We start from the raw sequence: 15,861 nt of genomic DNA, 5'->3' as shown, positions 1-15,861 counted from the left end.
CATAGTACAAATGCACCTCTGAGGGTAGGGAAGCGTGCCTGCCTCGGAGCAAAGGATTACTGGACAGCGGAGTAGACGGGGAAGGGCACCTCAGTCTCCTGCCTCTCCCTGACCGCCTGCAGCCCCTGCTCTGGAGTCCTGGGGGACCACAGTCCACATGAAACAATGTGCGGCAAGTTACAAATTAGAGCTGAGCCTCCAGCCCACAGGTTGTTAAAACCGAAATGTTTTATTTTATTATTAAACCACTGGTCTGACTGAAAATAGTGAAAAGGTGATGCAGAGATTAAGGACCCAGAGAACTCAGATTTGCTGATTAATGTTGCTAATTAATTTTAAGACCCAACCCCAGCTGTTGTATCTTTGAGCAATGAAATTCATCTATCTTCCAGGGCCATATCAAGTACAGTCGTGGCCAATAGTTTTGAGAATGACACAAATATTGGTTTTCACAAAGTTTGCTGTTTCAGTGTTTGTAGATCTTTTTCTCATGTTTCTATGGTATACTGAAGTGTAATTACATGCAATTTATAAGTGTCAAAGGCTTTTATTGACAATTACATTAAGTTTATTCAAACAGTCAATATTTGCAGTGTTGGCCCTTCTTTTTCAAGACCTCTGCAATTCACCCTGCCATGCTGTCAATCAACTTCTGGGCCAAATCCCGACTGACTTATTCTTGCATAATCAATGCTTGGAGTTTGTCAGAATTTGTGGGTTTTTGTTCGTCCACCTGCCTCTTGAGGATTGACCACAAGTTTTCAATGGGATTAAGGTCTGGGGAGTTTCCTGACCATGGACCCAAATTGCCAATGTTTTGTTCCCTGAGCCACTTAGTTATCACCTTTACCTTAAGGCACGGTGTTCCATCATGCTGGAAAAGGCATTGTTTGTCACTAAACCTTTCTTGAACAGTTGGGAGGAGTTGCTTTCGGAGGATGTTTTGGTAACAATCTTTATTCATGGCGGTGGTTTTGGGCAGAACTGTGAGTGAGCCCACTCCCTTGGCTGAGAAGCAACCCCACACATGAATGGTCTCAGGATGCTTCACTGTTGGCATGACACAGGACTGATGGTAGCTCTCACCTTTTCGTCTCCGAACAATCTTTTTTCCAGATGCCCCAAACAATTGGAAAGGGGATTCATCAGAGAAAATGACTTTACCCCAGTCCTCAGCAGTCCAATCCCTGTACCTTTTGCAGAATATCAGTCTGTCCCTGATGTTTTTCTTGGAGAGACGTGGTTTCTTTGCTGCCCTTCTTGACACCAGACCATCCTCCAAAAATCTTCGCCTCACTCTGTGTGCAGATGCACTCACACCTGCCTGCTGCCATTCCTGAGAAAGCTCTGCACTGCTGGTGCCCCAATCCTGCAGCTGAATTAACTTTAGGAGATGATCCTGGCGCTTGCTGGACTTTCTTGGGAACCCTAAAGCCTTTTTCACGACAATCGAACTTCTCTCCTTGAAATTCTTGATGGTCCGATAAATGATTGATTTAGGTGTAATCTTACTAGCAGCAATATCCTTGCCTGTGAAGCCCTTTTTGTGCAAAGCAATGATGACTGCACATGTTTCCTTGCAGGTAACCATGGTTAACAGAGGAAGAACAATGATTTCAAGCACCACCCTCCTTTTAAAGCATCCAGTCTGCTATTCTAACTCTATCAGAATGACAGAGTGATCTCCAGTCTTGTCCTCATCAACACTCTCACCTGTGTTGAGAGAATCACTGAAATTATGTCAGCAGGTCCTTTTGTGGCAGGGCTGAAATGTAGTTCAAATGGGGGTTTTTTGGAATTGTGTTCATTGTCATTGCAAAGATTGACTTGTCAATTAATTGCAATTCATCTGATCACTCTTCATAACATTCTAGAGTATATGTAAATTACCCTCATAAAAACTAAGGCAGCAGACTTTGTGAAAATAAAGATTTGTGTCATTTTCAAAACCTTTGACCACGGCTGTACAGTACATGCAGCTCTTAAGTAAAGCCGACAGAAATATTTACGATAGTTTACGGACGGGCTAAAGGGAAAAGGCGACATACGCCTGTAAGTAAATTTGCATTTTATCCTTTCATTTGTTCTTTAGTACGTATTTATAGTTTTTTTTTCTTATGTGTTTTTTTGTGTCCTTATCTGTCTTGAAAGGTATGGGAAGGTAAATCTGACTTAGGAAAAATCTGACTAACGTAAGGACTTCAGGAACGGATCACTTACTTTGTAAAGGGTTTCAACAGAATGAATGAGTTAAAGTTTTTTATGACTTTAAAGGGCTAGCCAAAACGGTTTTAAGATAGAAACAGCAGCAGGGTGTGGAAGAGAGTCTCGCTGTGATGTCGTCACCAGCTCGCGCTGTTATCTGCGCGCGAGCGTTGGTCTCTGCACTTGCGATAGAGCAACGGGCACGTAGGCTGCTTAGGGATGCGCCAACGGACACTTATAGTACAGAACTCCCTCACAAACATGTTTAAGTTCACACAAATTATATGGGAGATGTGCGCAATATGTGAGCAAGAGTATACTTGGAAACACATTTAAAAATTTTAAAAGACACACACGCGCACCCTGGATGACAGGGTGTATATTTGGGGCTGACTCGGGAGTGGACCTTGCCGGCCTTATCACCAAGGCTCAGAAACGGGGTTTTTGAGTAACACCAGAGAGGCGGGGTGAGATGCGTGCAGTGGAATAGCCAAAATATGATGTTACTTTTATATTCCCTCTAAATAAATCATGCAGTATTGGCAATGATATGTGCTGTTATGGTATCTGTGCTTCGATTGCTGATCTCTTTAGCTGTAAGTGCGTAACCTGCCTCTGTGTTTCGGTGTGTAAGTGCCTGTTTCTGTGCTTGCCTCTTAGTGTGTCTTTGAGGATTGTATCAGTGCATCCCTGTACTTTGTATGTCCATGTATCATTGGTTCTGCTGGTGCTTGTCCGCATTTCTATACAGTTCTATCTCTTTGCTGCCCCCCCTATAGCTTACCTTTGAGTGCTCCCCTCCATCTATGGGGGACGGGAAGGCCCCTCCCACAGTTTGTTCTGTTGCCAGTCTCGCCATCCTTTCAGAGCATCCTTTGGGGGGACTTGAATTGAGTTTGTAGATCCCTACAGTATTGTGCCAGGATGAAGTGGAGAGCTGAGGGCTGCTTTTTAACTGGGGGAATCTGCTAGAAGGCTTTTCCGCAGGATTCAGACGTACACAGATTAGTGACCAGCAGCTCCCAGTAAAAAGCTGAGCTCTCCAGTTCGTTACACCTGCTCTCCAGTTCGTGAAGCTGCTTCATGTGATTTTCAGGCTGCTGGGAGAGTCATGGAATTAGGCCCCAGCTCCAGCTCCCTGCGATGGTGCTGATAGTTATAACAGCATGTGTGATACCGCAGGCCGAATCAGGGCAGTGACCAATGTCTGCTTCCCCTCGCAGAACCTGTCACAAATGCTTCCGACAAAAAAATAGACCCCAAGGAGACTCTTTGCTCCCTGTAATGCCTGTCAGTATTCTATATTAGTGAAAACTGGGGGATAATCATGTCATCTCTGTGCTGGGGGGAGGGACATCAGATCCCTACAGTATTGTATTTAAACATTCTTTTCATTTGAAACCCACATTGCATGTCTGCACAGTTTTGTGACTTTCATGAGCAAACACAGGAAATTAATGAAGATGCATGAAGTCCTCAATTGATCACTTAACCATGGATGGTATAGAGAGAATAGTGGATTTTATCTCTACTCACTAGCCGCTTGTGAAGAGAGATGTGCTTTGATAGGTCAGCTGCAGTCATTTGTAGGGTGCAAGGTTTTTCTTTTTTTTTTCCTAAAGAAGCATGAACCTGGTGCATTAAGGGACAGAATGGAGTGAGATTATCAGTGTGTGTAGTATGCTATTTTGCTGCAAGAGATGTGGTGTGGTATAGAGTGACACCTTGTGGACAGCTTAAGTAACAAAAATAGCTGCAATTTGTTAATAATGCATAAACATGCCCAATTCAAAATTCAGTAACATACTGTGATAAACTGCATTATCAGAAAATGAATTGGCGTTTTAATTTAAAAATAATTTTTTTTTTCGAGTTCATTGATGATTTTTTTTTTATGTAAAATGGGCGGTTTGGAAACAATTTTTTGGTACAGGTCTGTTATAGTGGGGAAAGGTGGTTAGGTACAGGTCTGTTATAGTGGGGGAAGGTGATTGGGTACAGGTCTGTTATAGTGGGGGAAGGTGGTTAGGTACAGGTCTGTTATAGTGGGGGAAGGCGGTTAGGTACAGGTCTGTTATAGTGGGGGAAGGCGGTTGGGTACAGGTCTGTTATAGTGGGGGAAGGCGGTTAGGTACCGGTCTGTTATAGTGGGGGAAGGCGGTTAGGTACCGGTCTGTTATAGTGGAGGAAGGTGGTTAGGTACAGGTCTGTTATAGTGGGGGAAGGCGGTTAGGTACAGGTCTGTTATAGTGGGGGAAGGCGGTTGGGTACAGGTCTGTTATAGTGGGGGAAGGCGGTTAGGTACCGGTCTGTTATAGTGGGGGAAGGTGGTTGGGTACAGGTCTGTTATAGTGGGGGAAGGTGGTTGGGTACAGGTAGGGTGACCAGATAATCCATGTCAGGGAGGACACTCTGAGCTAGGACAGGAATTGTAAATTACCATTTCAATTAAATGGACCTGGATTTCACTTGAGCACTCAGCTCTTGCTGTGTGCAGATTGGTCAGTCTCCTATAATCATGCATGTGTCACTAATACTAATGTGAAATAGCTGGATGAGTCTTTCAGTCAAGGAAACAAACCAGTCAAAGCACAAGAAGAGCTAAACTATTTAGCCGAGCACAGGAGCCTTTCAATTAGAAAGTAGTTTATAAAACCCGAAGTAGCTCAAAGTGTCCTCCCTGACATGGATTGTCTGGTCACCCTAGTACAGGTCTGTTATAGTGGGGGAAGGTGGTTAGGTAGAGGTTGGTGAGTGACACATACAGTAGCTGTAATTCTTCTTTCTATGAATGATCTTTGAGTCTGTTATACCTCCATTATATTGTATCTTCATTATGTGTTCTTCCATAATATTATATCTCCATCATGTTGTACCTCCATTATGTTATGCCTCCAATGTGTTGTACTCCCATAATGTTTTATCTCTCATTTGTTCTTCCACAGTAATGTGTCTCCATCATTTTGTACCTCCATCATGTGTCTCCATCATGTTGTACCTCCATTATGTTAAGCCTTCATCATGTTATATCTCCATCCTGTGTTCTCCCATAATGTTGTGTCTCCATCATAATGTACCTCCACCTTACTCTCCCTTTTGTTGTCCCCCTCTCCGTCCCCCGCTCCCTCCACTCTTCTCCTGCAGCAGTGTGATGGTGTGCCGTGCTCTCCAGACTGAGCAGAATATCAGTGCTGTGGGAAAGGTCCAACCTCACATGTCCTGTAGGTTTAGAGGAAGGCTGTGTGAGGTCAGACCTATCCCACACTGCTCGTATTCTTTCCATCCCAGAGCCTGTGGGTTGTGCCATCCCTCCTTCCTCATCCTCTTCCTTGCCATTGCCACCAGTTTTGTTGACATCATCTTCCTTGTTGGCACCCCCACGAATGCTGGCAATGCCAAGCTGTCAGAAGAGTAGGCTGGGATAAATCAGGCTGTGCGTGCGTGTGTGTATCTCTGTCTGTGTTTCACTCTGAGTGTGTGTGTGAGTGTGTGTGTGTGTGTGTGTCTCTGTGTTTCACTGTGAGTATGTGTGTGTGTGTCTCTGTCTGTGTTTCACTGTGAGTGTGTGTGTGAGTGTGAGTGTGTGTCTCTGTCTGTGTTTCACTGTGAGTGTGTGTGTGAGTGTGTTTACCTTGTGTTGGAGCAGGTGACAGGTAGATAACTGGTTAAGAAGTCAGAAAGATGGAATGGAATTGGCTGCAGTCCCAAGAGGTGCCCTGCCATGGTTCCTCTAATAGAAACACCCACAGAATTTCTCCCATAAAATATCCTGGAATTGTTAGCCATGCACTGAACGATTTTCTGTGAGAGGCTGTCAAACTCCAAATAACTTGGAAAAGTAACATCTGAGCACCAATGTTGGCGGCAGGACCTGAGTGGGGGAGTGCTTTGCTGAGAGCTAATGACGGAATGGTAGTTTAGACAGGGAGGGCACCGTCACGGTCAGGCATCAGCGCACAGGTGGCACAATGCCTGCTATCCACGCTCGGCTGATCTGTCGCAGCGGAACATGCTGCTCCCGGGACGAGGCTGCCCCCCCACTCGCCCCGCAGGGAGAGGCACCACGCCAGAGGGCCGAGGCTCCCCTCCCTCCGTCAATCACGTGATCTGTCTCCATGTCTCACTTTTTACCTTTCACCCTTGGCCTGATGGGACTCGTGGTTCTTGAGTTTGGTCCTTCAGCTTAAGTTCTAGGTTTGGATCTTTGGGTCTTTTTGTTGGGTGTCTGTGCCTGTTCCTGTGTGTGATATATATGAGGTGGAAAAAGGATTTACGTAAACCACAGTGGCTCAGTGAGTAACACTGCTGCCTAACACTGTTTAGGATGTGGGTTCCAGTCCTGCCCTCGTGTTTGAGTGGCTTTCCTCCAGACGTAATACTGAAATAAATGTGGGATGAATGTAGGGTTTGTTTTTATTTAAGTTTGATGAATGTAATGTCTGTAATGTGACTGTGTGAATGTGCTGGAGATGAGTCTCACTGTGATGTCACACGGGAGATGCTCAAACGTGTTGTCACACGGGTGCTGAGCATCCATGCTGTGAGGAATGTGTTCCTGCGTGTCTGTTGGAGGAACCAGTCCAGCGTGAAGTCCGCTCTGTTCTCTCTCCTCCCTCAGAATGGGCTCAACGGGCTGCATTTGGCCTCCAAAGAGGGTCATGTCAAGATGGTCCTGGAGCTGCTGCACAACGGCATCGTGCTGGAGACCACCACCAAGGTGCACACCACACTCCTTCTCACAGACTACACAGCTCCACTCAGATAGCCAATAATTCCAGCTATGCACAATGGTTAGGGAAACACACTTGTAGTTGAAAGATTCCTGGTTCGAATCCCTGACCAGCAAAGCACCACTGAGGTACCCTGAGCAAGGTACCGCCCCCAAGCACTGCTCCCCGGGTGCTGAATTAGCTGCCCCCTGCTATGTCACGATGTCACATATGGGTTAAATGCAGAGGACACATTTCATTGTTGTGCACTGTGTGCTGTGGTGTGTCAACAATGACCACTGATCACCAAATAAAAATAAATAATACACAATTTGAAGTATCACACATTTGACACATTTTTAAGTAATAGTAGGACAAAGTTATGCAGTCTTTACTGAAACACTGCTTTTACCCTCACTCCTCCATGTTTACCTGGGACCCCCTGTACCCACAGAAAGGAAACACTGCTCTACACATAGCCTCGCTAGCAGGCCAGGAGCAGGTGGTAACAGAACTGGTGAATTATGGGGCGAATGTCAACGCCCAATCACAGGTGAGCAGCATCCCACAATACATTCGGTTCAAGGTGGTTTCATGACGTTCCGAAAGGGTTCTGCTCGTTCTTTTGGCACTTACTTGGTGTTCCAGGATTGTGGAGTGTGAGTAGCATGTTATAATGAGTTTTAATTTTCATATTACAATGGTATGTGACAAATACAACTGAGCATAATGTGTGAAATATCCCCACAATGCTGGAAACTCCTTGTGGAAACACCTTATATTACATCATCACCTTATTTGTTCAGGCAGAGAGGAACCTATTGTATCATATCTGCTTCTGACTTTTTCTGGGGCTGTTTTTAGAAATGATTATGAGCCTCAGGCCAGTGCCAGGAAGAACCCAGAAATGAAAACGTTACATGCTTATGTGTGTCTGTGTCCATCTGTCCCTTGCAGAAGGGCTTCACTCCACTCTACATGGCCGCCCAGGAGAACCACCTGGAGGTGGTCAAGTTCCTTCTGGAGAACGGGGCCAATCAGAGCATCCCCACTGAGGTGAAGCCCACGGGACCACGAGGCCTGCCAGCCGCTTGCAGCCTGGCCTGAAATCGCATGTCGGCATTTTTCATATCACACTAACGCATTTCAGCATGCACTTTATCAAACCTGCCAGACTGTGTCTCAGCCGTTAACCCTAAAGGCAGCAGGTGACGAGGAGCTTACAAACACGGCCTTTACACACTGTAAAATACAGTCAGACACGCTGTCCATACCTCATACTGCCCGTCGTCATGTACAAATGCCGGCAAACACAGCAGAATATTCCGGAGCACTTACATCAGAAATAGTGTCACATTTTATACCATATTTCTCAGACCTGCTAATTATTCTCGATCCATTTCCAGCTCAAATACACAACGACATGCTTACCAAACACGGGAAAAAATTCAAACTCCACACTACATCAGTCAGTCAGTCGACTGATAATTTGCTGCACAAACCAATTTGCTGCAAAAATCTTATAACAATTTATATGTATATTTCTTTGGAAGGCATGTGACAGCTCCTAGCTGGGACTGGATTGCTTATTGTGAGGAAGACTACTGAAAACCATCCAACTGATTTAAAAACAACCTTAGTGGATGTCCTGTCAATCCTGTGATCAAAAAGGAAGGTGGAGGGATAGATTTAAATATTCAGTACAAACAATAGGAAATTAGTAATCACATAACAATGGGCTTTGCTTTAGAGAGTTACTGGTATTTAGCTAAAAATTTTACCTGAAAGACTGTGCAGTCACCACTTAACAACGCAAACAGATCCCAGATTGTTCTGTTGCAGGAGCTCCCATCACTGCATGAATAATCAGGCCCACAAACAAACCAATGACAGAAACAAATAAATCAGCAGCAAATCCAATCCAGTGCAATAACAGTTGTGCTCATTAAAGTGCCCGGCTGCTTGGGCTTTAATGATCGCACTCTGTCTCCCATTGTATCCGTGGCGCCCGGCTGTCCAATCGGCAGGACGGCTTCACCCCGCTGGCGGTGGCGCTGCAGCAGGGGCACGAGAATGTAGTGGCCCTGCTCATCAGCTATGGCACCAAGGGCAAGGTACGCCTTCCTGCACTGCACATCGCCGCCCGCAACGACGACACTCGCACCGCTGCCGTGCTGCTGCAGAACGACCCCAACGCGGACGTCCTGAGCAAGGTACTGGGGGCTGGATGTCTGGGGAGAAATTTGGGAGGTGCTTGTGTTTCTGTTTATCACATCCTTTGCTCTCCTCCTTCGACGTCCATGTTTAACGCCACTATCAGTGTGCTTACTATAATTAAACTAGTGTTAAAGCTTAACTGTTACCCTGCAGCAATCATCAATCAATGAAGACCATGTTGCTTGTTATAAAAATTTCTGTCCACCCCCCACCACACAGACGGGCTTCACCCCTCTGCATATCGCCGCTCACTACGAGAATCTCAATGTGGCCCAGCTGCTCCTCAATAGAGGGGCCGACGTGAATTTCACCCCCAAGGTACAGTCTGACCCCTGCCCCATTCCTGCCCCATTCCTGCCCCATTTCTGCCCCATTCCTGCCCCATTCCTGCCCCTCTGCCCTGTAGCCCCCTCAGGCTGTGGAAAGGCTTTGATTGCTTTCATTGCCATCTTCATAAGAAGAGCGGAAGAACTAAAGTCCTGTCTGCTTTTTGTGTGTGTGTTTCGCTCTCTGTTTCCCAGAATGGCATCACGCCCCTGCACATCGCATCAAGAAGGGGGAACGTGATCATGGTCAGACTGCTCCTGGACAGAGGGGCACAGATAGATGCCAAGACCAAGGTACACAACTCCATGCAGCACCAGCCCCCGTGCTAATGATAAAGCGGCTTATAATAAGGACAAGGATTGATGCAGTATTCTACAAATTACACTGTTACTGTAGCTATTATGACTATTACACTGATGAATGTTACATCTTTATGACTGCTACAGTACACTGATCACTATTATCCTGACGACTGTTACACTGATGAATGTTACATCTTTATGACTACTACACTGATCACTATTATCCTGATGCCTGTTACACTGATGAATGTTACATCTTTATGACTGCTACACTGATCATTATTATCCTGACGACTGTTACACTGATGAATGTTGCATCTTTATGACTGCTACACTGATCACTATTATCCTGATGCCTGTTACACTGATGAATGTTACATCTTTATGACTGCTACACTGATCATTATTATCTTGACGACTGTTACACTGATGAATGTTGCATCTTTATGACTGCTACACTGATCACTATTATCCTGATGCCTGTTACACTGATGAATGTTACATCTTTATGACTGCTACAGTGATCACTATTATCCTGACGACTGTTACACTGATGAATGTTGCATCTTTATGACTGCTACACTGATCACTATTATCCTGACGACTGTTACACTGATGACTCTCGCGCTTATGAGTGTTACCTTTGGCAAAGTCACTCTGATGGGTGCTACTCTTACCACAGTCTCACTAAAGCGTGATAACATTGCCAGTCACACTGATGAGTGTTACATCGCAGTGACTGTTACAGTAACAGTTGTTTCTCTTATTACTGTTATGCTTATGACTGTTATAGTAATGAGTGTTACCTTAACACAGATAGTCCAATGACGGGTAAACCAGTGACTAATGCAGCAAACACAAACAGAATCACGGCTGGACACATATACAAAAGACACGCTTAGCGCTGACACGTTACCGCTGATGTTTTAACAGTCCTTTAAGAGATAAGCCCCAGAGCTGTGAGAAACCTAACGAGCCAGTTCTTCTTGTTTCCCTCAAAAAAGGACGAGTTGACACCTCTGCACTGTGCAGCGCGTAATGGACACGTGCGAGTCATCGAAATCCTGCTGGACTACGGAGCCCCCATGCAAGCTAAAACCAAGGTGGGTCCCTAAGGGGCAGGAATGCAGTTTGGCACTGCATTTAGCCTTAGCTCCGGAAGTTTCCAAAAACCTTCCAACAGTCACCATTTCCCTGCACTGATGTTTCTTTTATCCCGCTCCCTCCGTCTCTCTCTCTCCGCCATCGTATTTCTATTTCAGTCACCCTCGTTAGCATGATGAATGATTCACATTGCCAAGGAAAAGAAAAATGCTTTTTGCAAAGAAAACAGGCTGAACGCATTGTCTAAAAATAAACAAAATAACCCCAAGTGCTAAGTGCAGACACATTTCCATTCATCTATCCATATGTCCGTTTTCCATTAACTTAAGGAGCATTTTTGATGATGATGATGATGATGATGATGAAGCTAAATTTCTCCAAGTATGTTTTCAGACTATCATTTCCCAGAGAAACTCTCAGAACTGTTTTAATATTTAAGGGCCCATGAAATCTTCAAGTCCCTAGCTTATGCCACCTGCAACCCACTTACACCTATTTAAATAAGTTGCCCTCAGCAGGGGTACGACAGCCTGCCTTAGCAGCTGCCTGTGACCCCCCCACCAGAGACAGGTGTGCTGCACCTTAACACCTTCTGAACCAGTGCTGTGACATTAGCTGCATTCCCTGTCCCTCAGACGAGAGTTTAGGGAGGCATGACTCACCCTGGGAAAAGTGCTTGCGCTGTAATTTGTCACTGTCTGTCTGTTCAAAACTTTAGGCTGGGATGCAGTGGGGGGGAGTATCTGGCCCTTATTTCCTGACACGTGTCACCGCCTGCCTCCCCTTGCAGAATGGCCTGTCCCCCATCCACATGGCTGCCCAGGGGAACCACATGGACTGTGTGCGGCAGCTGCTGCAGTACAACGCCGAGATCGACGACATCACGCTGGACCACCTGACCCCCCTGCACGTGGCGGCCCACTGTGGCCACCACAGCATGGCCAAGGTGCTGCTGGACAAAGGAGCCAAAGCCAACGCCCGAGCCCTGGTCAGTTGGTGCCCCCTAACTGCCTGAGTAGGAAACACACACATCCCAAAACAGACAATCATCAAATGTATTATAAACAATCAGAGCGGACAAATGACCTTGGATTTTGGTGTGTTCCTTCTTATCTTGATGGGTGATCTCTGACTGCCCCAGAGTGTTTTAAGCACCTAGCTGTTAATTAGCATTGAATTTAATGAAGAAACTGGCAAGTGGGTTATTATCACTCTACTTGTTTAATATCTGCCCCCCAGGGGGATTTAAGGAATCCAGAAATGATTCCTCCCCCTAGTGGCTCTAAGTAATCGTAAGCAATAAGCACACATGTTTGTCCATGGACTCTGCTGTGGGTTAGCTTGTTGTTTGGTACGTATGGCATGATATTCTGCCTCCTCCTTATTTACACATCCATACATCTTTCTCATGTATCGTGAGATGGGGGAGGATGTGTATGTTTTGGGGGTCGTGTGAAGTCAGGGGACATCTTTCCCACACACCGGTAATCCATTATTAATTGCTTAAGATGTAAAGGCGTCCTCATTGGTGCCAGAGCAATGTCAGGCAGAAGCTCCTTTCCCCTTCTCTCAGTTTTCCCTCCATCCTGTCCTTCGTTACACTGTCTTGGTTGTTTTCCCTGCTTCCCGATCTGGATGCATCCCAGGGGTGCTAATATAGTCTCCTGTCCATGTGGACCTGTTCACCATAGCAACAGACAAGAATGTTACACAAACTGAGCTGCTGTGGTGCCAGTACTAATCCATCCAAGCGCTGCTGTTAATGGATTAATTCTCATCCCATACCAATCTGTACATGACTGTTGGTAATAATCATTTTCTGACTCTCTGGCTCCCTCTGTGGGTCATCTCCACTCTGCACTGGGCTTACTGCCCCCTGCTGGTCACAGGTATATATTGCACAGGAGGTCCAGTGTGCCATGAGGGTTAGTCTATTTTCATGTGCCTACCCCCCAGAACGGGTTCACTCCGCTGCACATAGCGTGCAAGAAGAACCACATCCGTGTGATGGACCTGCTGCTGAAGCACTCGGCCTCTCTGGAGGCGGTGACAGAGGTGAGTGAGGCTGTAATGGAGGAAGCACCCGGATACATGGGGTGTGACAGAGGTGCGGCCTGTTGGGGACCAGTGTGATGGATGAATGACCTGACTCTGCCCCCTAGTGTCAGATCTGGGTCAGAGGAGAGGCATGTGACTGTCTGACACTCCAGTGACTTTTAAAGGGAGCTCTGTGTGTGTGTGTGTGTGTGTGTGTGTGTGGTCATCATCATATATATATTATATTACATTATGTGTCCAAATTATGTGGGGGAATTAACTGAATAGGCATCAATTTATCAAGACCCCAGCCAATTTCACTATGTGTACGCATGCATGTATTACACTTTGTGGACTAAATGTCCCCACAATGTGATAAAAACCTGTTATTTTGATGTTGTGGGGACCACCTTTTGGGTCCCCACAAGGGGAAACTCAATTGCGACTGCAATCAAAAAACTAATAATGCCATAAGTCTTGTATTCTATTTGGTTAGTTAGGTTGGTCAAGGTTAGGGCTGGGTAGGGGTTAAAGCTGTCATTGTTGTGATTAGGGTTATGAAGATAGAAATGAAAGGAGAGTCCCCACAAAGATATGAATACGTGGACTGAGCATGCGTGTGTGTGTGATTCCAGTCGGGCCTGACCCCACTGCACGTGGCCTCCTTCATGGGACACCTGAACATCGTCAAGATTCTGCTCCAGAAAGGTGCTTCGCCCAACGCCTCTAACGTGGTGAGCCCCCCCCCCGCCCGAGCCTTTGTCACCAAATTACACACCGATATGTCATGGATCATCATAATTATAATAATGTATATTTATACATTTTAAATGCATATTTATATGTATTAAAAATATATGTGTGTGTGTGTGTGTGTGTGTGTGTATATACACAAAAAATAAAGTGAAATGTATGAAATAGGACAGCATGTTTTGTGTATAGTTTTATTGTAAACATGCACGCTTTTGTTGACGGTCTCCTTCGGTCTGCCTGCATGTGGACAGAAAGTGGAGACGCCGCTGCATATGGCCTCGCGGGCCGGCCACTGTGAGGTGGCCCAGTTCCTGCTCCAGAACAAAGCGCAGGTGGACGCCAAAGCCAAGGTGCGAAGGGAGGAGGTCCGGAGGGGTGGGGGGTGGATGGTGTGGCAGACATTCCAGGCAAAAGACACAGGGGCTGCTCTCAGCATCAGCACTTTACAGCAGAATAATGAGCCGACACCTACCCATCCCCACCCCCCCCACGACTGCGATCCCTCGCCGTCATGTTTCCCGCTTATCAGCAAAACGCCACTCGCCCGGCCTACAAAGGCTCCCGGCAAACACCAGACACCATCCATCACTGGCTCCAACGCCGATCCCTGCCTCCCCGTCGTGCCAAAAATGGCCATCGTCCAGCGGGCAGCTACTGATGGGTGTCCCGTCTCGAGCCAGTCGCTCCAGCGCACACAACAGCTAGCTTTTAAAGGCTGGAGGCTTCCGGAAAATAACACTACACAATACACCCCAAGGCAGGGGGCGAGGGTGGAATTGATGCCAAGACAGAGACATGAGGCCAGTCCAGCTATTTTTGGGGTATTTACAAACCCCCCCACCCCCACCTCCACCCTACCCATTACACAGTGATAATTGGGCAAATCCAAATGTGTCAAGGCACCTGTGAAATGATGTTTGCCTCTGTGGAGATGCTGGTTGACTGGTGTGTGAATGGGGACATTGCGGGGGGGCAGAGGCCTGCATACACAGCCCCCCCCCCAGAGGCGTGGGGCAGCTCTAACACACAATATGCAAACTATGTAGGTCATGCTGAAGCATTTGCACCAATGATAACAGCATTTAAATGCCTGTTACAGCATTGTGGTGCTCAGCCCAGATTAGCCCATTAAACACGGATCACTTTACACAGCAGAGGGGGTTTTGTGCTGAATAGCCAAGCTGAGTTGAGATTTAAATAAGGCAACTTATTTAAAAGATAACACTCAGAAAGAGTTGCTGAGTGTACTTTTTTTGAGAATACAGTAGTTACAAGATGGAAAACTGGAGAAATACTTTTGGTAATTGTTTTCCGTAACTGCTAGAGGTAGCATGGTGATCCTAGAGCTTTTGAAACAGGAGGAAACCCACAAAAACACGAGGAGAGCATTCAAACGTCACACATAGAGGCCTGTGGGGAGTCGGGCCCGTGAGGTGGGAGGCTGCAGTGCCGCCCCCAAGCCAGCCTGCATACCTCTGAGTCAGCCTGTGCTGTTAATCTGGTAATTATAGCCACAACACATATTTGTGCCTTTTGACAGCTTCACAAATCGGGCAGCAGTTTTTAAAACGAGGGCCTGAGCCTGAATGTCGGCTTTCTGCTTTGGCATACGGCTGTGAGAGCATTTGCCTGTATGACTAATCTGGTGTGAATCCCTAATGTGAAAAGGGAGTTTACAGCTGACAGCCGTCCCCGTTTGTCTGGAATCACCTCCAGGAAAGGAGCCCCTGTGATGTTTATATTAGTGTTGCCTTGCAGTTTGTGCTTTTGTGGGGAAATTTGGTAAAACGGCCTGGGTCCTGAGGACGGAGCTGTACTAAGACCCCAAGGCCGCCTGTCCGTATAATTCCTAAGCAGTGACTGGCACAAAAGCATCACATGATGCAATTCATTCAGCATGGCCCTGCCCATTTGCCCTCCCTAATGATGCCACAATACCCCTCCTTAGGACGACCAGACTCCCCTGCACTGCGCCTCCCGCATGGGACACAAGGAGCTGGTGAAGCTTCTGCTGGAGCACAAGGCCAACCCCAACGCCAGCACCACGGCGGGACACACGCCCCTGCACATCGCCACCCGCGAGGGCCACATCCAAACAGCCAGCATCCTCCTGGATATGGAGGCCCAACAGACCAAGATGACCAAGGTGTTCACTGCTGGCCCTGAACAGGAAGGCCTCACTCACATGTTGTGATGACCCTCTTTTT

The 15,861-nt window shown here is 46.6% G+C and overlaps 1 protein-coding gene across 16 annotated transcripts in view; it reads left to right on the top strand.

Moving 5' to 3' along the window:
* LOC111860032 (ankyrin-1) overlaps positions 1–15,861 on the top strand; it is a 120,243-nt gene that overhangs the window by 65,897 nt on the left and 38,485 nt on the right. For 15 of the 16 annotated variants that reach the window (XM_023843302.2, XM_023843301.2, XM_023843298.2 and 12 more), the window contains 12 exons: positions 6,824–6,922; positions 7,369–7,467; positions 7,872–7,970; positions 8,942–9,127; positions 9,351–9,449; positions 9,653–9,751; positions 10,765–10,863; positions 11,655–11,852; positions 12,821–12,919; positions 13,537–13,635; positions 13,906–14,004; positions 15,603–15,800. In XM_023843302.2, coding sequence (XP_023699070.1) covers positions 6,824–6,922; positions 7,369–7,467; positions 7,872–7,970; positions 8,942–9,127; positions 9,351–9,449; positions 9,653–9,751; positions 10,765–10,863; positions 11,655–11,852; positions 12,821–12,919; positions 13,537–13,635; positions 13,906–14,004; positions 15,603–15,800 — 1,473 coding nt within the window. Of the gene's footprint in view, positions 1–5,452; positions 5,639–6,823; positions 6,923–7,368; positions 7,468–7,871; positions 7,971–8,941; positions 9,128–9,350; positions 9,450–9,652; positions 9,752–10,764; positions 10,864–11,654; positions 11,853–12,820; positions 12,920–13,536; positions 13,636–13,905; positions 14,005–15,602; positions 15,801–15,861 lie in introns of those variants that run through there. The other variant, XM_023843304.2, reaches the window with a different exon arrangement.

Source organism: Paramormyrops kingsleyae, chromosome 2 (assembly GCF_048594095.1).
Source record: "Paramormyrops kingsleyae isolate MSU_618 chromosome 2, PKINGS_0.4, whole genome shotgun sequence".
Classification (NCBI taxonomy): Eukaryota; Metazoa; Chordata; class Actinopteri; order Osteoglossiformes; family Mormyridae; genus Paramormyrops; species Paramormyrops kingsleyae.
Note: the sequence above shows the minus strand (reverse complement) of the source record. Positions and strands in the feature narration are given on the sequence as shown.